This window comes from Nuphar pumila, chromosome 2 (genome assembly GCF_984573655.1).
Source record: "Nuphar pumila chromosome 2, dmNupPumi1.hap1.1, whole genome shotgun sequence".
NCBI classification, from domain to species: Eukaryota; Viridiplantae; Streptophyta; class Magnoliopsida; order Nymphaeales; family Nymphaeaceae; genus Nuphar; species Nuphar pumila.
In genome coordinates, this window is record NC_143250.1 from 128457159 (window position 1) to 128480357 (window position 23199).

The window sequence follows — 23199 nt, forward strand, 5'->3', positions numbered from 1 at the left end:
CCGTGCCAAAGACTACCAAGATGTTGAGAGGTTTTCTTGGGTTAACCGGGTACTATAGACAATTCATCAAAGGTAATGAAACTATTGCTGCCCCCTTACACAATTATTGAAAAAGAATGCTTTTGAATGGAATGAAAAGGCCAACCAAGCATTCACTCTCCTTAAAGAAGTCATGGCTAGTGCCTTTGTGTTGTCATTGCCTAATTTCTCAAACGAATTTGTAATTGAAACCGATGCAAGTGACTATAGAATTGGGGCAATTCTTCTACAAAATGAGCATCCTATAGCATTTATGAGCAAGGCTATACCAAAAAAGGTGAATACTATGAATGCTTATGAGAGAGAGATGCTTGCTATAATATTAGCTATTGAGAAATGGAGACCTTATATACTTGGGAGAAGGTTTAAAGTAAGAACTGACCATCACAGTCTCAAGTATCTTATAGAACAAAGGGTAACTACAATGAGCCAACAGAGGTGGATTGTTAAGTTACAAAGTTATGACTTCGAGATAGAATATAAGAAAGGATCATGCAACAAGGTAGCAAATGCATTATCTCGCATGGGGGAATACACACATGATGAAGACAAATATGCCTTTGAGGACAAAGGGTAGGCGGAGCATGGTGGACTGATGCGACCCACAGTAAATTCGTTCGGTTATTGGGTATGCAATTGTATCAGTCAGTGCAACTAAAGGCCTCACTTGCCAGCATGGGTTTACTTGTACAGGGCATGCGGCCAGCACATGAGGCCACTTCAGCTAATTGACAGCAGGGCTTAACGGCCAGACCAAGTGCGTAATCTGTTGCGCCACGACCAGGTTCAGTGCATGGGAGCCTTGGGCGCCACTTCAGCAGTCCAGATTCAAAGTATGAAAGCCCTAGGCGCATGGGACCACTTGAGGCAGTTAGATGAAACAACTAGTTTATGGTTTTGTATGGCCTATAAATAGACACCTTTGTCATTCCATTTGTATCTTTTGAATCATTTGAAATAGAATTTGGAGACTGCGGTCTTTTGGGAAGAGAGCTTCTCTCTTTGGTGCCTTAGGGCATTCAGATTCTCTAATCGGGAATATTGGAGGATTGTGCTTAGGCATGTTCCTTTTGGCCAAGGTCGATTAGTTTAAGGCTAATCGGATTGGATTCGAGCTTGATCAAGTGCTTAGTGCCTAGATCGAGTTCATCGCACGTCCGACAATTTGCGGATTTCCTTGAAGCCAAGTATTGAAGTAAGGACGTCAAGATTGCAGTGCTGACCTTCTCATAAAGGTGAGTACTTGACGATCCTTTGCATTTTCAATGACTTTCATGTTCGGCGCACACATTGATGCATCATCTTCTACATGTGCCACATCTTAACCTTGGACGATTGCTGACGGCTACCGCATAAGAGGATCAACTCTGCGTACTGTAGAGGCCTTTCTCATTCTATCCAGGCGAAGGGAGGTTTCTTTGCCCGAGTTGCCTCAACGCATGGAGATCTGAAGGCTGATCGCCTTCAGCACATCAGCGCACAACCGTGGGCTTACACAGGCCCAGGATCATCGCCCTACGCAATCTGCTTGTGCGCAAGGGACAAGTGCAACGCACCGCAGCACTTTCGCATCTTCACGCGTGCGTTCACCCACACATCGCTTGACTGCGCACGCCTTCTGCGTTATGCGCCAGATTGCACGCATCAGCTTCCGCACCGGCTCCTGCGACGCGTATACACGCACACACATCATTTAGTGTGCACTCTCCGTCCGTGCGCTCCGCCGCACCAAACACATGATGACTCTGTCAGCATGCACAACGCAGTCTGAAGGAGATTGTGAACCTCCCTCAGCCGAATAGCAGTGTTATGAGTTTGGACTGCCGAGTATGAAGTAGAATTGTGTATTTTGGCTGAGTGTAGCCTATGAAGGCAGTGGCCTCTCTTGTATTCACGTTGTGAGTGAAGCTCATTTAATTTTGGTTTTAAAACTTCTAAGCTAGCCTAAGGCTAGACGAAACCCCTTCCAACCTTGTAATAGTGTAGTGCTCATAGTGGAGAACAAAACACAAGCACACACTTCACAAGTGGTGCCACAAACATGATAAAAAAGAAGAGAAGAGCTAAGGAACATAGCTCTACAAGACCAAACTTCTGCGCTAGAGGAATCTAGAGACCAAGAATAAGGTCTTTTGCCTTCGAAAATGAATCCTAAATCTAAGGTCCCACCAGCTGCCTCCCCTCACGCTCCCTCTTGCTCGCCTCACGCCCCTACGCACCAGGGCAACACATCTCACCTCCGCGCGGGCTGCTGTTGCCTGCGTGCAACCCACCGTGAGCAACAATGCGCATCTCTACCGCAGCCCCGTGCACCTGCTTCCACATGCGCCCGTGCACACATATCTTCACTGCGTGCCTGCGCTGCATGCCCTAGCGAGTGACCGCACGCGTCTGCGCACCAACGCTCGCGCCGCACATGCCCTCGTGCCTGCGCGCCCTTCTCCTACCAACATGCTGCAATCTTTTGACAGTCTTGACGCAGGTTGGGCTAGGATAGAGAAGGCCCTCCGAAGGCTGAACGAAGGCGATCAAACCCAAGCCTACCAGGTGCAGCTTGATTTGCCTAACTTTGATGGGGGCTACGCCATGGGCTGGCTGACAGAGGTTGAGCAACACTTCACCGCGCATGGGATCCACACGGAGGAGAGAATGGTGGCAGTCATTCCCAAGCTCCAAGGGAGAGCCTTAGCATGGTTCCAATGGAGAGAGTTGGTGTGGGGTGCTCCCGATTGACCAACATTCAAGGAGCTGATCGTGGAAAGGTTTGGGGCTGCAACAAAATGGCTTGATGAAGATGAACACCCTTGTCCTCCACACTCGGCCATCGCGTCGTCGTGTGCCGGTCCCTGCTCCTGCCCCTCTCCCCGCTTGAAACTCCATCGCGTGCTTGCATCGCACGCAACCGCTCGCTTGCGCCGCACGCCCCTACACTTACGCCGCTCGCGCCCGCAGGCATGCGCAGCACGCGCCTGCAGGGTCGCATCACATGCGCCTGTTCGTGCGCCTTCGCCCACTGAAGCCTACACACCCCTATGCATCGTCGTCTGCACGCCACTGCGCGCCTACCCTTGCATCTTCGCCTTTCCTCCACGCACCGGCTCCCTCACGCACTCGAGCGCACACCTCCTCATCATGTGCTTGCATCGTACGCCCTCGCTTGCTCCAGCATGTCATCTCCGTGCGCCACCACGTGGACTGCTATCTGCACGCGTACCTCCGTGATCAGCTCAGCGTGCGTCTCCGTGCACGAGTTTCTATCGCGCCCTGCAACATGCACACCACAAACCTCACGGTATCCCCTACACACCCTCAACCCTGCGCACCTGCTCCATCACTGCGTGCCTGAATCACTGCACCCCCGTGCGTCGAAGTGTGTGCACCCCTGCGCACCAAAGCTGCGCATCGTGCCACCATGCCTCATGCTGTCTGCACGCGTGCAACCCAATGCGAGCGGGCCCCTAGCCGCGTGGTCTCCCTTGCGCGCGGTGCCTTACGTGCCCTTGCAACTGCACCACCACGCCCCTGCACGGGAGAGGCAAGAGTGCACAACCGAGCTCACGAAGGGAACCATCGAATCTCGGGGTGGAGAGAACCACTTCCCCTTTGATCCGGTCAGTTAACCGGGTGAACGGGGGTGGCAAGGGGTGAAGGGGACTAGATGATGCCAACCCTTCCCCTTGCACGCTCAGGTCCAGGTGCACAAGCTCCAAGTGTGCATTGGATTGTGAGGGTTGCATGTGCAGACAGTGGTGGGAGGCAGCAGACTAACTTCAGCACTCCGGATGCTCGCGCACTCGTCACCGCGCGCCAGCACAGCACGCCCTGCACATTGCACGCCCATGCAGGCACCCCCTGCGGTTGCTTTTCTCGCGTGCGCACCTCACCGTCGCGCACGGGCTTTCGCTCGCGTCCATGCTTCTGCACGCTAGAACTTCGTGTGCCCACCTATGCGCGCATGCACCCGCACGCGCCCACTCATCAGCAAACCAGGGCATTGAGGAAAACCCCGCGACAGACGACACATCGCGCAGAAGTCTGCAGCAGTGCACAACCATGGCCCTGCAACATGCACAACCGTCCCCGCCTTGGAACCAAGAGTGCGTATTATGCCTCTCAGCATCTCCTCATGCTGCGCGCACATTATCGCACGTGCCACACTCAACTGTACGAGACCAGCGAACAACAAAGCAAAGCAGTGCCGCACCCTAAGGACAAGGTTGAGTGGAAGCGTAGTGGAGTTGATACGACCCACAACTGAAGACCCACTCGGCTAGCCCGCATGCGCATGGTCACACCCACCAAGGTAAGAGAGCAGCAGGCCCTGCACAGGATGCTAAGCCAGTCACCTCTGACACCTTGTCCCCTGCCAGGGCCGTGCTATGCTGTTTGCAGGGGGGTCACGACAGACAACCCCTGCAGTAGTAGGGTGGCGTCCCCTACCTCCGCTCACCGTCCGTCCCTTCCGCTGTCCCAACCTCCCCTACAGTCTTCCGCAACCACCGCAGCAAGGGTGTGTTTTTAAGGTCCTGAAAATCTAGGCCTTATCAAGCGAGAGGGGGCTGAGAGAGATGGGGGTCGGGTCGGTTTTCGCCGGCATGAGGAGGGCCCCCGACGAAGGGGAGCCCGATGAGAGGGGGAAGAAGATGAGGAGGGAGGAGGTTGGGGTTCTCAGGGAAGAGCGGGGCAGGCTCGGGGGGTGCGGGTTTGCGTTAAAAAGAACCCCCCTCCCCCCCTGGGGGGTTTAAATAGCATACAGGGTGTGGGGAGTAGCTGTGTGGACCGGATCTGGTCGGATCCAACTTGGATCCAAAACAAATCTTTTTTTAGAAGCATGAGTGTTACATACAGAGTATTATCAGCCGTGGCTGAATGCTGAACTTTTTGCCCTTTCCAACCTTGAAAATTATACACTGGGGAGTATCAAAGGCCCGTCCAACTTAAGTGCTGAAGAGTTGTAGCCTAATGTGTTGAATAGCGGTTCTAATGATGGACAATCACCAATTGAATTTCAAAGATACAAAGAAGGTGTTGTATATACTAGAAGGCCTAGAGAATCAAGCACAAAGTCAGTTTTAAAAGAAATCCCACATGTTCCAAATGATATTGTTGTGCCAAGAAGATCGACAAGGATTCAACATCCAGTTGAAAGATGAGTAAGTTATGACAGGTTTTTTGCACACCAATTATTTTTAACTTAAATATTTAAACATGAGGAGCCCGAGTCTTATAGTCAAGCAACCAAACATAGAAGATGGGTTGAAGCCATGAATGAGGAGATGACAACCTTATAAGAGTGTTAAACATGAGAAATAGTACCAAGACCAAATCATAAAAATGTTGTTGGATCAAAATGAGTGTATAAAATAAAATATAAGCTTGATAGAACTATATAAAGATATAAATCCAGGCTCGTTGCAAAGGGTTATACACAGGAATATGGTTTGGACTACGATGAGACATTTAGTCCTGTTGTTAAAATGTGCATTGTCCAGTTAATTGTCGCTTGCTGTTGATCATAAATGGGCTCTAAATCAGTTGGATATAAAGAATGCATTTTTACATGGTGACTTGAATAAAGAAGTTTACATAGAACAACCAACGGGTTATAATGTGATGGATTCACATACTCATGTTTGTTGATTAAATAGGGCTATATATGGGTTAAAGCAAGCTTCAAGATCTTGGTTTGAAAGTTTTTCCTTAGAGATTCAGAAACATGGTTTTCAAAAATCTTCATTAAATCATTCTTTGTTTCTTTTCAAGAAAGAAGGGATAATTGCTCTCTTATATATGTTGATGACATTATAGTTACAGGAAATTGAGAAAGTCATATCAAAGACATCAAACTCCTTTTGAGCATGAGGTTTCATATGAAAGCTTTTGGGAAATTGAAATATTTCTTGGGTGTTAAGGTAGACAGTCCAAGTGATAGTGGTCTTATTTTGACTAAGCACAAGTACATCATGGATCTTCTTGCCAAGACAGGTATGAAAGACTAGAAGCCAATAACAACTCTAAGTCTCATACATCAAAGATTGAGTAGTGCAGATGGGGAGTTGTACAAAGATCCCACTGAATATAAAAGTATAGTAGGTATGCTTCAATACCTTACTTTTACTCGTCCTGATATTACATATGTTGTCAATCAAGTGTCTCAGTGTTAGAAAGTGACTTTGAATATTTTAGGTTCGATAATGAACCCATACACATGCGCATTAAGTGCGAATATACCCACTTAAGGGAACAACACAAACACATCAAGTGCTAATACATAAACCCATAAAAGGGATAAATATGACTTAAAGTCATAAGTTGAATATTATTGAAGAAATAGGAAGAAGAGGGTAAAAACCCTATACAATGGAGCATAAGCTCCTCCAAGGAGTGAAGGAATTATAAGGGGAAAACCCCTATTTATAATACAAGAGAGGAGCCACATAGGGGGCTCCCAAAGGAGTCGTTGGGAGCCCCCAACGACTCTTTGGGGAGCCTCCCTAGGTGGGCAAATGCACTCATATGATTCATAAACAATAAAAGGTTGGGCAATAATCCCCAAAACCTTGATTTTAATATACCTTAAAACATTTTAAGGTTTCAAACATCATATATCCATCACATTTATATATAAATAAGAGCATCCATAAGATCAATGGCCAACATTAAACTAGTGACACACTCATATACCAAATAATTCTAGAGTCTCAAGGTGCCCAGAACTCACCTCAACCACCATCTATAATATGGCAAGTGGACAATCTAAAATGACATAACAAAGAGTGACACACTCATAATTAGAGATCATATACCAAATCATTCTAGAGTCCCAAGGTGCCCATAACTCACCTCAACCACCATCTATAATATGGCAAGTGGACAATCTAAAATGTCATAACACAAGGTGTCCATAACTCACCTTAACAACCATCTCTAATATAACAATAAGGTCATAAAAAAAGAATTTGATGCATCATATAACATGTGATGGATAAAAGATAAAATGTCATAAAAAGGCAATGAATTCTTAGGGAATACATTTTCCAAATATGTGATTTTTACAAAGAGGGCCGATTCAAAGGTCCAACATAATTAATCACAACAATATGCCATATAACAATAATGATGCATATATACGAAATTATGTTCAATCATGATCATTATACAAAAAAAAAACTTTAATAAACACAACATGAAATATTTAAGCTATATCATGTGTGAGAAAGGATTTAGAATAATCCAAGAAACAAATCAAGCCTTTATAATTTGCAATTATATGTATACCAAGATGCAAAATGGCAATAATCTTAAACGTGCAAATTTAGGACATGTATTAAGATATTACAGAAGCATTTTAAAAGAAACAATCTTACAAGTCCATTAAGGGATACAAACAAATACAAGCCCTAAAGAAGGCAATACGAACATCTCTTTATTGAAAAGAGAGTACTATGTGAAAATGTCTATGAATAGACAATACACATACAAGCATAAATATTTTATAAAAGAAGTGTACGAAGACACTCTCACAATACTTGAACAAAATACGAAAAAAAATCGTAATAATATCAAACATGCAATAATGCATGTATTTCATAAAAGATGCAAATGCTTGAGACTCTCAAGCTTTAATGCAATTTAAGACAAAGAAGACCATATTATGGCCAATGTAGGCATCCTTAGAGATACAATCAAGAGGTTTTTGAAACCATATGTGAAAAATACAAACAAATACGTTTGCATCATTAGAAGAAAATCAAAAAATAAATGAAATTTTTTATACCAAAGGATGCAATAGATACACTATGCATTCTATATAGTGTGGGAAATTCTTTTAAAAGATCTTTTACAATGGTTCGAACAACCTATTTATCACAAACAATTTTTCAAAAATCCTTTAAATAAACCAAAAACATTGAAACATCTTTTGGAGTTCTCATAAATAGTTATCATTAACAGGAACTACTCATGATTCATAACAAAGATAAAAAATGAGAGATTCTTATATAATAATTATATCAAGATTTTTCAAAAAAACATGCACTAAAATCCATAAACAAGAGAGGAACAAATTAGACTTTATATGAGAGAAAAGAGTTTTAAATAACGATCATTAATCAAGACATCATATATAATTTTTAAAAGGTAATTTATAGGTCAATCATGAAATACTTATGTAAACATCATAAATCCCACATAATTGAAGACAATTTTAACAACATAAATTACTATTATATGTGATGAGGAATCGATAGCCAAGAATTATATATTTGAACAATAAACAAGTTCATCAAATTTAAAAATAGATATTTTAAAATATACGAACACACAAAATGTGAAAGGAAATGATTCAGCTATCAAAAAACACTAAATGTGCAAGAAAAATAGTTTCATAATGCATAATATGTTAAGAAAATAGATACATACCGAAAACTTCAAAAAAAGAGAAGGAACAATGAATACTTCACCATTTCTTGAGCATCATGCTTTCCGTTGCGCCAAGAGACAACCCCATCGTAACCGGGCTCTGATACCATGTTAGAAAGTGACTTTGAATATTTTAGGTTCGATAATGAACCCATACACATGCACATTAAGTGCGAATATACCCACTTAAGGGAACAACACAAGCACATCAAGTGCTAATACATAAACTCATAAAAGGGATAAATATGACTTAAAGTCATAAGTTGAATATTATTGAAGAAATAAGAAGAAGAGGGTAAAAACCCTATACAATGGAGCATAAGCTCCTCCAAGGAGTGAAGGAATTACAAGGGAAAAACCTTTATTTATAATACAAGAGAGGAGCCACTTAGGGGGCTCCCAAAGGAGTCGTTGGGAGCCCCCAACGACTCTTTGGGGAGCCTCCCTAGGTGGCGCAAACCACTAAAAAAGAGAAAAATAAAAAAGTAAAAATTACAAACATATTCCAAATGGAATATACGTAAAACTGTGAAATGACTAAACTACCCTTATGCTTATAAATAGAGAAATATATATTTTATATATATAATCAAGATAATACATATGCATATATACCATATATGAATATGTATTATCCTTTATATATATAAAATATATATAAGATTACATAGGTTGAATGATACATTTTAACACTCAGTTCATGCATGAACCAAAAGTCACTCATATCGAGGTAGTGAAACAAATATTAAGGTATTTAAAAGGCATAATGGGAGATGGCTTGGTGTATAAAATGAGATTACAGGGATAAAATATGTTGTCACTATTAGCATTCTCTGATGTTGATTGTTTTGGAGAGCCAAATGAAAGAAGATCCATTTGTGATTATTGTGTGTTTATTGGCAGCAATGTGATCTCATGGAGCAATTGAAAACAAAGAGCAGTTGCCAGGTCAAGCACCAAAGCCAAATATACGGCTATGGCTGCAGTCATTTCATAATTGACATAGATCAGGTTCCTCTTAATAAAATTGAGAGAAAAAATCTAAAAGTCTGTTTTGTTTTGCCACAATCAAAGTGCAATCCAAATATCAATGAACTCGGTCCAACACAACATAACCAAACATATTGAAATTGATCATCATTTCATTAGACAAAAGATTGAGGAAAAGGAGTTGGAGATCAGGTACGTTGGAACTGAAGATCAAATTGCAAATATTTTTACAAAGGGCCTGCCAGTTCAGAGATTTTGGTATTTGAAGAACAAGTTGTCCATAGTGAATACCATGTACAACTTGAGGGAGGCTATTGAGACGTGAATCTGAAGATCCAGATCCGGATTGGTTGAGAGTCCAGATCCATATCACGTTGTAGAGTCACATATGTTGTAAAGCTTTTGTGTTATTGCCCCTTATATTGTATTATGTTAAAGATAAACATTGGGGTCAAAATTGTAAAATTTGAAACAATTATTATAAAAGGAGATCAGGCCACACATTTCCCATTGTGGAGGAACGTTTTACACGAAACATATCCACCTACTTCTTCTCCTTTATTCTTGCAGTAAATCTATTTCATAAATCGTGTGCTTGCTCTCTTCCACCAAAACCGAGTATCGGGCAATGACAACTACCACTTTATAGATTATTTGGCTAAGGAGTCTATTTAAGGATATGGGTGTTACCATCTCTACTCCATCGAATATGTGTTGCGATAATAAGAGTGTTATTTACATTACTAGCAATCACACCTTCCATGAGCATACAAAGCATATAGGGATGGATTGCCACTATGTTCAAGAAGAGTTTCTCAGAGGCACTATGAACTTCCCTATATAACATCCAAATACCAAATTGCGGACTTCTTCCCCAAAGCATTGTCAACGTCTCGTTTTTCCTTTCTTCGTAGCAAACTTTTGGTGATTTCACCGTCAGTTTGGGGGGGGGGGGTTAAATATATCTGTATACATATATATATATCCATGTGAATATATATAATATATATATGTTTTTTATGTATACATATACTTGGTATTGTATATACATATAATTGTATTTTTTGTTCTTATTATGTATTTTTTGTATTTTATCCCCTTTTAGGGGCATTTTGGACTTTGTGTGCTAGCCGTTAGGCTAGGTCTAATGGCTAGCCGGCTAGTTCTCTCCCTCCCATTTTGTATATATATATATACATACATATGGGGTTAAACCAGAGTTACCGAAAGCGCCTAGGTAAGTGGGGAAGCGCGAAACGTCGCGCTTTCGAAACGCGCGGGGAAGCACCCTTTTTAAATTGGAAGCACACTTCCCTTTTATGGGAAGCGTGCTTCCCCCTCACTTCCCAGGTCGCTTCCGAGACGATTCCCGATTCGCTCTTAAGTGGTCCCACGCTTCCCGCTTCCTAAAAATTTGGAAGTACCTCGCTTCCCGCTTCCTCAATTGGCAACCATGGGTTAAACTCCCCTTGTATAGGTATGCTTCTCTTGAGCATTTTATGTTAATAAAATAATAATTTTTATATTGTGCCTAAGCCTATTAGTGGCTTGTGTGTACTCTTGAGTTCTTGTTCTTGCCCTTAGTGGCTTATGCGTATTGCCCATAGTGGCCTTGTGTTTGTGCACTTCTTTGCTATCTTCATTACATGATCATCCCAGTTAATAAGTTCATTCCTTGTTCCATATCTTTGAATTTGTATATGGTAACTGACACTATCTATATTTTGAAGGAGTGATCTGCAAGTTAGAGCATTAGCTGAGGAAAATACCTCCATTATTCAATTTGTTCATTTGGAACTTTGGATTTGGAATTCAATAGTGAAATTGAGGGAATATTATAAGCCCTAATTCCTGCATGTGATTTAACATCCTTTACAGATGAATTGAAGCAAAGAAAAGAAACTGGCAGTTGTTGATGGGACATTCTCGAGTTTTGTTCGTTCTTCAGTGGTGGGACAATTGACCAATCAATGCTGATAACTGGAAAATAGGTATGTGCCAAATGTAGTTGTCGCATTAAATGTTTATTGTGCCATTCAACACATGACCATTTAAATAAAGCATGTTTTTTTTTAATGTGTACATCAGCTCTGGTCATCTTGGTTGATTTTGAATTTCATGTTAGTAGACAATTTCCTGAAAATAATCTTGCACCTGGCAAAATGTAACCTAACCTACTCAGAGGGTCTATGGTGTTGATTCTGGAAGCTGATGCTTTTGATTGGCACTATGGGTTCCTCCTTCCATTCATTAACCTGAGCAGCATCTCTGCTGATCCGAAGCATTGGATTTGGGAAAGCTTTGGATGAGCAGTTTAGAACTTCTCATCTGCCAGGTATAAGATCATTTCTCTGTGGCTTCTCTAATATAAAGTTTTCTTTCTATGCTATTGTTACTGTTTATATACATTTTACTTATTGTCAAGTATTTCAAATACAAAATTGGTTCAGGGTATGATAGATTCTTGACAGACGTTTGCATGTCTTAGAAAAGTTGATCTTTCATTCGTACTTAAACACTGGATGAAATCTTCAGTCTCTCTGTCTTGACAAGTTTATTTTCAAATTGCAAGGAATCTTATAAATATGATTTCTCACTCATGTTGAATACTTGATGGCATCAGCATGCATTCTTGATTTCTACACTTGTGTTGCATTTTCCTTCCTGTTGGTTTTTTCTACCCATTATTGCAAAACCCCCATTTTACTATCCATTGATGCAATTTATAACTTTATAGTGCCTGTTTCATCATCTCCCCTGTGAAAATTTTGCAAATATCTTAATTGAGGTCAGTCTAGGTTTGATAATGGAAATTTGTTCCCCAAGTTGCTTTGTTTTCATTTTTCCCTTAACACTTCCTACGTCTATCCCTCAGTTATATCCCTTCTGATGTTGGTTTTACATTCTTGGGCTTAATTGTGGACCTCGGTAGATGATGATTCCTCAACTCTTCCCCTGAAATTAGCGACATAAAATATGTTCCATATAACGCGTAGCATAGGTCCCGGGGACAGTCAATTGATTTTTGTGATTAAGAAAAAGATATATGAGATTGTGGAAATCATAGCCACTGTAACGACCCCAACTCATAACCCTTAAAAAGTACAATTTTTTTTAAACAATTGCAAAAACAATCCCAGAGACCCGGGGCCTTTAGAGTTAAACACAACCACCACCACAAGGGATCTTATAGTCATCTTTCATACTAAACCATGATCAAACCAAACTTCATTTATTCAAATGCAAAGAGTCTGAGACATAATTAATTAAAAGTAAAGAAAGCAAAAGGAAAGATAAAAGCAAAGAGCCACTCTGTCTAAAGAATCTGCCCTATAGTCGTGTGGTCCTCTCGTGACTCTTCTCAGAAGCAGGTCCCCCCACTAGGCATCCGAGGCTGCGAAAAACACAAAAAGTAGGATGTCAGAATCCAAAGAATTCTGCGTACAGGTCTCTCTAATGAATCAAATAAGTAAAAAGAATATGAATAAGATTCATGCAATATTTTAGAGAAAAATATATCACATTAATAATTCAAATAACCATTCACGCAATAGGGAACATTTATTAAGCATGAGAGAACAATTAAATAACAACAATGATCACAGTTTAAGCATTAAAGACATTTAACATGCATTAAGGAACAACGCTAGACATTCACCAATATATTACAGTTAATGAAACAAGTAAATATGCATAATTTAATGCATAACAGGAATACACATGATTTTAATACAATGCATGAATAATTTATTATCTTTAATCAAGTTTTCTTTTATATGCATGTCCTTATTAGGATGCACACACATTTAAGTTTCACTTTTTATTATTACCATTACTTACGGATACTTAAAACAGATAAAATCTCCGAGGTCAAGTTAGGTTCCCAAGGTAACTTAACACACAAGTTGTATTTTATTACTGGGTTCCAAACTTTGCCCTCGACCGATATTAGGAAACAACACCATCCATCGAAATATTGGAAATCAACATCCAATGTCGGGGACACCATGAAAATCAGCATCCACTGGCGCCACTTTTTTAGTATACTAAAACAACAACTGTGTCTACACACCACCCCCAAGCAAAGTGACAGAATCTCCCTAAAATTGTGGCTAGGAGAAGAACCTCAATATCGGGTTCAAGGGCAACAACAACGCATACGAAGTTTTAGTATGCTCACGATTTTCTAGACCGCAATATCTTAGATTCTCATACTAAAGAAGGGACATCAAAGAAATATAAATTACACTGTTCTTTACTTTCTTTTATCTTTTTATTAATTTATCTCTTTTACATTTACAAATCAGCATGCCAAATTAATAACATAAGCTTGTAAATTAACATGCCAAGCTCTTCACGGGACTACAACCCGTGGCATCATGGAACAGTGCAATACAAACAATAATATCAGAGTTGTTTTTTGCAATGCATAGGACAACCAAACAAAGAGCAACGCATGCTCAAGGCTCACACAACCCAGGATATTTGATCGTCAATGCATTCATATGCAAAAATCTTGAATAACATGCTACCATGCATACCTTTCCATGCTCCTCAATGCACACTCATTTGTGACAACTTAAAGTTATGCATGAATAATATACATTTACATATGCACGAGTTCACCAATTCATTTTAATTGCATGCTTTCATTTCGTTCGCATGTTCCTGTCAAATGCATGCTCAAATTCATGTATTCATGTCACATGCAATGCTTTCGTACAACACACACTTTAATCAATCATGCGAGCATTCAAGTAATGCCTGCCAAATACATTGATTTAGTGTGTGTATGCATAAGATGCAACCTTGGAAATATTGCTTTGATTAAACATGATAAGTTAAGCACAAGAAAATGAAGCTTATTATTCTTTTACATGCAATGGACTGAATGTCATATAAAAAGAAAATCTGGAAATTCACAAGGATTATGCTATCACATCCATCACTTGTGCATATGCTGAAAGTCCAGTCACATATGAAACCCACATACTTTGGAATGCACACGTCAATGTTGCCTTGATTAATCATATCATTCCATTCATTAGTATGTCTTTAAACACCCCCGCCTAACATGAAATCTGAGACACATATATATCATTTTTTTTTTTTTGAGAACAAGTGACCCAGCCAAACCTGGGTCTAGCACACAGCCAGACCCTCCCAGCCGACCCAGTCGGTTGGGTCAGGTACTCAGCCCAGCCGACTCAGTCGGCTGGGGCTGACTGCCCCAGGGCAGTCAGCTGGGGCCAAACACACCACAAGAATTTTAGACTTCGTTTTTTTTTTCTCTTCAAACATGCCCAGCTGATTTCTCAGCTCGGCTCAGCTGCCCACAAGGCTCGGCCTGTCAGGCCAGCCGAACTGGGTTCTGGGTTCAGCTGGTCTGCAGCCTGCCAAAAAAAAAAAGAATACATATAATTTTTTTCTTTTAAGACTGCCCCATGTTGAGTGGCTGGTCTGGCAGTGACTGCCAGCCGAATGGCTGGTCTGGCAGGTCTGCCAAGCCTGCACCAGACCTGCCAACAGGCTGGCCTGTCAGGGCCGAGTCCTGCCCCAATCGAGCCCAGCTCGGTTGGACTGCCAGGCCGCCGCTGCAACGCATATGCATAAAAATTTTTTTGTTTGATATTGTTGACAGCAAGCCCACAAAAACACAACCAAAAGGAACTTCAAAACAGTGGGCATGCTTAATGCATGAAAAGAAAATCCAGTATACCTGTGCATGAGGCATACATGCATAAATCAATTATACTCAAATTCATAAGGTACACCACCTAGTTATGCAATAAACATCATTTATTATCATACATAGACATGAAGCCACATTTTTTTTACTTGGTTACGTTCAGACTTCTCATACACTAACAGCCCATACCTTGGGTCTTTTATAAAAATCAGAAATACTAGAGTGCACACACAAAATCCACTATGTTTTCCATGGATTAAAATTCTGTTTACCATATACATTACTTCCATAAGTATGTTATTTCATAATAACTTTCAAGAAAACGAAAATACATGGATTCCATTCATGGATTTTAGAGTAAACGTTTAAATTTACTCATTCACATGGTTTTACACTAAAATATCGCATGAAAATCGAATCTATATTCCTTTTCTCACTCAAATCAAAAGAGAAAACCCGTACCTTATATATAAAATAAAGAAAAACAATGGTAGATGTTGAAAAACGTGGATGGATGACTGTAAAAGATCAAATTTCCTCCTCTTCTTCCTCCTTTTTCCTCTCTTTTCCTCACTTTATTTATCCTCCTCTTTTTTTCCCTTCTCTTTCTCTTTTTTGGGGTTTTTTTATAGGCCCCGTAGGGGAGGTCGCCCCTCCATTTTTCTCCAGCCCGCTCTACGAGAGTTTTCAAAAAATGGAACTCTCTCCCTTAGTTTTTTAATTTTTTGAAACACTACCAAATGTTGATTTTTCTAAAAAAAAAACTTTCAATCCTTTTAAAACTCGTTCTAAACCTCTCTTAAGCTGAAATAAGGACTCTTTTAAATAGTCCTATTCAGCCCCAAAAATAAATTTCAAATTTAATATTAATTAATTTTTAATGATTAATTAATTAAAATTATCTAAAAACTTTCAAAAATAACAAGATTAACCCTAAGGGCTTCTTAACCTTAATAAACACCAAATTAAGGCTTTATATTGAATTTAAAGCTGGAAAAACGTTGGGCTTGGATTTGAATCCGGATCCAAGATCCAAACCCATATTCAAAACGAAAATGGATCAAGACCTGAATCAAATGCAGATTTAAGTAGGACTTAAATAGGACCCAATTTCATATTAGTTCGGATCGTAGGCCTTGGATCCAATCCAATCCAATTTCGGATCTAGTTCGACAAACTGCTCAATTTTCAGAAAAATGCGATTTTCGGGCAAACCAAACACGAATTCAAGAAAACAAAATATCATTGCGCTCAAAATTTTGAGACGGATCCAACAATATATTACACATATAAAATTTCGAATTTCGCCCGAAAATAACGTGAATTTTGCTCGAATTTTGCTTGAATTTAAAGGTAAAAAATAAAACTCTTTCTCACGCTTCGATTGGCTTGCCTCGACCTCGTCGATGAGACCTGGGTCAAGCTTAGATTCAAAGGCATTAGTCTAAAAATTGAGCCTCAAACGATTTTTCTCTCGGGCTTAGCCAAATTTTTGAGAAAGATCTCAAAATGGCTAAGTGTAAAAATATGCGATATTATAGCCACAAATATGGTCTCGACTGTAACGCCCCAAAATTTCAACTTGTGATTTCAAAAACATTATCGAAAAACTTTTAAAAGATTTAAAGTTTTCACTTTTAAAAGCGACAACGGAAGACATTTAGAAATGAGCACAAATTAACAAATCATGGGTACGTTAGTTGAAAAAACATCATTTCACATGAACAACTACTTAAAGGAGTCGAGGAAATAAAGCAATAGATCATTAATAAAATCTGCAGTTTATTACAAAATGAGCACTTTCCCAAAGTCCAATAATCTAAAGAAAACTCCAAAACTCAAAGTCAAAACGCCAGCAGAAAGAAGAGAAATCTTAAGCCAGGTTGCACCACGCCATCGGCCTCTTGTGAAGTCCTACTCATCACCTGCCCATGAAATGGGTCAGTTTCATAACAAACCAATAGGTGCACAAATAGGCAATGTAGAATAAAATAAATCAGGACATTCATGAGATAAACAGTTTATTACATCAAAACAACAAGTACAATTGTAATCTATTCTAGTAAGTGTAACATATGCAAAGCGCTATTGTTTGAAACAGGTATACCGACAACATTTCAAGTACTATAAGTCTTAGTCATCTACAACTATTTAAAAAGAAATATTCTTTAGGTTCTGATAATAACTGGCCTGTGGGTACACACAGACGCGAAACGTAGAAACAACCGAGTCTGATCCGGGGGTTTATTATGTCAGGTGTTTTCATTAACCCGGATGGCTGACTGAGTCAGTGACCAAGAGAGTAAATCCCCAAAGGCATTCGTGGCCTATGGATGCATCCAACTTCTACAGAAGTACCTGAGAGTTACCACCTAGGATAATTTATGGTAATCCTAATTCTCCTAACTCCGATGACTGGGGAAGCCGAGTCTTTTGCCCGTGGGGTGGTTGTTAACAACCTGTCCATCGGAGTTTTTGTACCATCCATCCTCTCCCTTGATGAACTGTGAATGTCAAATGGGCACGACGGGGGTTTCTTAACCGCCGCCCCATTCTACATGCTCTGGTCTGTTAGGCCCACTTGAGCATCTTGCCTGTGAAGGCGAGTTGTCACCTTTTATGTGATCTCACCATTGTGCTATATGCACGCTTCGAGGTTGCCACAACCTCATTTTTCAAACATCGTAACACCCAGGGACGTACTTGTCCAAAAGTACGGTCGTACCTACCTGGAGGCACGACTACGATGAGAGGGCAACATATAAGGTCCTGTGATTCTTTTAATTCATACATGACATGTATTACTCTTTGAGCATTTGGCCTGTGGAGGCCGACATTATTTTATTTATATCAATAAAGTGTTGATTGTTCACTTCGAGGTACTCAATGACCTCTTGTACTATTTGTACCGTACCTGTCTTGAGGTCCGGTTACGATAGCAAATTCGTGGGTTTCTCGATGGATAACCCATCGCAGTATTTCATAAAATCAGTAATATACTTGGCCTGTTCAAATACTAAGAAACAAGAAGTCTTAGACAAGTCCTGGGATCGTTGTGGATCCAATCATTTCTTCCGAGTAACCGACTCGTGATACACTTAGTTGCATCTAGCAACACATAACTAACTCACAAGCTTTATAAGCAGACATTCATTCTCGAGGAGTCAGCCTTGCATGAGGAAACACCTCCTCTCAAGCTTTTAGTGTTTGTACCCCATTTCACACCTTTTCAAAAGGACAAAATGTGACACGTACACCTGCACACCCTATGAGGCTTGCCTGGGGGCGGCTACAAGTTTCATCACGAAATAATAACACATCTATAGAAAAATCACAACAGTGAGCAAGTACATAGACAGAGTCATAGGCATTTCTGTAAAAATGAGTCCACCCGTATTGCATACATCAAGCATGAAATTCCAAAGGAACAAGAACGGGGAAAACACTAACCAGACAATCATAAGTTAAATAATTCTTCAGGTAAGTAGGTATGTAAAATAACTATTCTATCTTAAAAGTCTTATATTTTATTCCATTCATCCAAAATCTTCGTGTGATTTTCCCCTACCTCGGAATGTCGTGCAGCTACGTGTGTCTACGAGTGTAGATGATACGAGGCTCAGGCCGCGGAGCCAGAGCGGGGTTCAATGTGAAGTCTGCAAAAGTGTGGGCATTCAACGCTATATTATTTATTATGTCAAGAAAAGAAAGGCAGGCATGGCATCGCTCCCTGCCTGTTGGTCGAAAACAATGAGAGGCGGTAGGGGTATGCCCCTGCTTGTAGAAATCAAAGAAGCGACAGGGAGTGAGTCCCTGACTGCCGACGACAGGGGACGAGCCCTTGCCGATAACACCGAGGCGGCAGGGGTCGAGCCTCTGCCGACAACAACGAGGCGGCAGGGGGCGAGCCCCTGCCTGTCGGGAACACCCTGGTGGCAAGGCGAGCCCCTACCCGTCGGTGATTGAGCGATGACAGGGGAACGAAACCCTGTCGGAGAGAGAGAGAGATCGGGGAGGCAGGGGCCACCGACCCCCTGTCGACCTCTTGGCAGGTCACGGAGGAAACGGGAGGGCACGACATGGTTTGCCGGCCTCCTGTCGTCTTCTCTACCAGAATCAGAGGGGAAGGGAGGAGAATGGAAGGGCGTACCTGGGAGAAGCTTGACAGCGTCGGCAGTGCTGTCGCGCTCCGGGAACGAGGGGATGGTCGGCACGAGGAGAACGAGGAGGAGGAGGCTCGAGAGGGAGGCGTGCCTCCCCTTGCCCTCCTGCGATGCTCTTAAAGAGCTCGAGGGGGGCGAAAATCGGGGAAACCCCGATGGGTTTCCCTTATCCGGTCGAAGGCGCGGGTGGGGTGCGACGCTCGGGAAGAGGATTTCTTTTAAAATCCTCTTCTTAAGTCTGGTTTTAAAACCCTAACGAGAACGAGCCTGGGTTGGGTCTAGACCCGGCCCGGGTCCAATAATTTTTTTTTTGACTTGGGTTTTACATCGACTATATCTCAGTGAGGAAAAATCTTGGGATATTATTGTTTTTCTATAACTATCGGAAAAATCTCGGGAAGATATTGAAAAAAAAGTTGGAAAAAAAGAAAAAATACATGTTAAGTAATGAAGTAATAAAACATGAATATAAATATAAATAAGAAAAATATATGTTAAGCAAAGAAGAAATAAAACATGAACATAAAAAGAATAAATAAAAATTCTTGAGTTTTCCCGATATTATCATGATAAATATAAGTTCCTTATATTTTCAAGATATCATGAGATTTTTCCTGTAAAATCATTTTTGTATTTTACAGTGATAATATCGCAATATCTTGAAATATTGCCGATATCTGTGACTATGGTGGAAAGTGGAAACTACTGATGAACCTTTACACTTTGCAATAAATAATTTGGGCTTGGTGGGCAATATATTATATCGTGACCAAAAAAATGTTTTCAATAATTTTTCCTATTTAGGATTTGGGGGCCCATGAGCTTCATGTTGATAGCATTTTTTCCCCTTTTGAGCAATATCTCGAGTATGTGCTACTAATGATTAGTCTGATTGGATGTTTGCAGAATGTACAGAAAAGAGACTTTTGTAAATTCATCTATTGATGCACAATCTAACAAAAGTTGCAAATGTTCGAAAATCTGTTCTTGGCAACCAATTTTTTATTATGTATTTATTTTTTCAAGGGCTTGGTGCAAGGATCTGGGGAAGAATTACTTGCAAAAGTAAATTTTGAAGGCAGTATTGTTACAAAATAAAATCAGTCCTTTGTAGCTGGCAATTGATCCCACAGTACCTGAGTGCAATGCAACATTAACTTTTGAAGAATGATCATTACATCTCAAAGCAGCTGAAGAGAACTGCATTTATTTGCAAGTTGTTGGAAAATAAAATTTCCGATTCTGTATGTGTAGATATAAGAATAGGTGTACCAAAGCATTGTAACTGCTAGTAACATTTGTTTTGGTAAATTGTACTTGCTAGTAACATTGTAAACAAGTGCTAGGCCTCTGGAAAAAGGTGATGCCAAATGTTTCAACTGTTTCATGGAAGAATGGTAGCGATGGCACAACTTTGCAGATTCAACAGTCGGCATTTGACCGTAGCAGAAGGTACTTCTAGGCAGTAATCTTATATGGAGTTACTGAAAAATGGAATCATACCAAAAAGTTTGATTGGATGAATGTCATTGGGTTGATGCTAGGAGGAAACATATATACAAAGCCCAGTCCTGCCTCCCGAAACAGTTAATTCTTTTTTTTTAAAAGCCCAGTCCTAACCCAGCCCTGATTCCATATGAAATAGATTTTTATCCATTTTTGTAGCCCAGTCCAGTCCTAGCCCAGCCCTGACTGCAGCAAATAGTTTGATTTGTCCATATGAAATAGTTTTTTATTAATAATTGTAGCCATTTTTTATTTTATCTCAAAAAAAAAAAAAAAACGGGGGCGCTGCCCCCGAACCCCCGACTATGGCACAAATAAAATTTTTTTTGCTACACCCCTGTTTGCCCCCCCCCCTCACATGAATCGTAGCTACGCCCCTGCACACACACACACACACATATATATATATATATATATATATATATATATATATATATATATATATATATATATATATATATATATATATTGGCTATAAGGAACTAATGAGTAAAAATCACTCTTTTCTTCAAAAGGTTCCAATTTTTTGTAGATCAAATGTTAAGGCTGTGATCCACGTGGTTTGTTTAGTAGGAAATTTGTTTTGAAGCATGTGATTATAACAAGTAATTAGGTTTTTAAAAGGGTTCGAAATTTCATAACTCAGAAGATCACTTTTTTACATCAGAAAATCACAATCCAAGGTATGATCCTTAACCAACAAACCATGCTATACACAGCTATGTAGTTAGATTGAGTCGATATAACTTGCACCTGTGATTTCTAGCTCATTAGTTCCTTACCTTCATTTAGCAAATATTTTTCATATATATATATATATATATATATATATATATATATATATATATAGAGAGAGAGAGAGAGAGAGAGAGAGAGAGAGAGAGAGAGAGAGAGCTTGCTAAAAGACTGTCCATAATCTCCCCTTTATAAAACCCCCTCTCTCCCTGCTCTTCTCCTCTCACCCATCTCCTTCATACCACAACCTTCCTGCAGCCCGATACCTTCCCTTTTCACCCTCTCCCTATCCCTCTGTGGTGACAGCCACCCAAACCTCTGGTGACGACGAACTGTGCTTCCAACAATGCATCTCGTTGCTCCCCTCCGATGACATGCCATACCTGACCTCCCCTCTCCCCTACTTCCTCTCTCCTGCATGGTGATCTGCGAGCACCACAAGCTCTTGTGATGATGAGCACAAGGGATATCATTCGAGGGGCTTGTCAGAGAATGGGAAGGGAGGTGGGAGATAGCGAGCACCAAGGAGATCATCCAGGGTCTTACTGGAGAAGGAAAGTGGGAGGGAGAGGAAGAGAAAGAGGAAGAGTAGGCTTGACAGGAGGGATTGGTTTAGGCCTGAAAAGAGAAAAAAAGGGGTTTATCTAAGGGTTCAATCAGAACCGTCATCAAAACACGATTGGATGACTCTGGTTGATTTAGCAGTAAGTTCTTATTTCTCATATATATATATATGGAAGTAAGACCGTCCAACCAAAGAAAGGTCCAAAATCTACAACCAACAAAAATAAGACGACTCTCTTTCTCTAATGCTTGAGCATCTCATCGATCAGACCTTATATATTTATTCTTTATAATTTATTTAGTAAGAAATATGCTTTACTTGAAGACTTTATGACATATAGGCATGTTTTTTCAAAATGGCTCATAATGCATTTAAAATTTTTCAATACAAAGTATTGTGGGCTTAAAAAATGCATAGAAAATTTATAATCCAAAATGTCACTCACTAAATGAATGATAAAAATCCAATATATTAAGTTTGATCAATGAAAAACTTGATTGGAAGAGAAGGAACGTTTTATGTATATATACATTATATGTCAGTAAACCAGCCACATGTATTCTTGACATTTTGAGATTTAGTTCTTTTCAAAAAGATTCTGGTTATGATAGTATTGATGTGGGTTGATGATTATCGTAGACATCTATTGCTAGTTGAACAATGTGGAAATAATCTCAGTTCAGAATAATGGGCGGTTGCTTTTCACTAACCACATGGTTGATGTTCGTCATAATATCCAGCACATATAAGGACTTCTAACTGTCGTGCGGTAAAGGGAGTGAACCCTGTCTTTTAGTATATGCCAACTTTTCACTTCTTCAACGTTTGCCAAAAGCCATTGCCGTCATCACTGTGTAACGTGCCCTTTCTATTGTTAGGGTATACTAATGGCGCCTCGTTTTCATTGTGCATTTAATTTTCGGAAAATGACCATACAATATGACTACTTTGACGTGTTTTCTTAAAATCTATACAATTTTCGATATTCTCTCCATGTTTAAAATCACAAATATTTGAATTAAAAAATTTATTTTTACCCTTCGCACATGCGAACTTTCTCCTACATATGCAAACTTCCTAAATAAGTAACT

The 23199-nt window shown here is 40.3% G+C and overlaps 1 protein-coding gene across 5 annotated transcripts in view; it reads left to right on the top strand.

Moving 5' to 3' along the window:
• Positions 1-20535, top strand: part of EMB2654 (Tetratricopeptide repeat (TPR)-like superfamily protein) — a 120869-nt gene extending 100334 nt beyond the window's left edge. Inside the window, exons 10-12 of one of the 5 annotated variants that reach the window (XM_089996790.1) lie at positions 11329-11441; positions 11539-11785; positions 20329-20535. In XM_089996790.1, coding sequence (XP_089852916.1) covers positions 11329-11366 — 38 coding nt within the window. In that variant the 3' untranslated portion in view covers positions 11367-11441; positions 11539-11785; positions 20329-20535. The remainder of the gene's footprint in view (positions 1-11328; positions 11442-11538; positions 11786-20328) is intronic. The other 4 variants (XM_089996789.1, XM_089996792.1, XM_089996791.1 and 1 more) reach the window with 4 other exon arrangements.
• The last annotated feature ends 2664 nt before the right edge of the window (positions 20536-23199 follow it).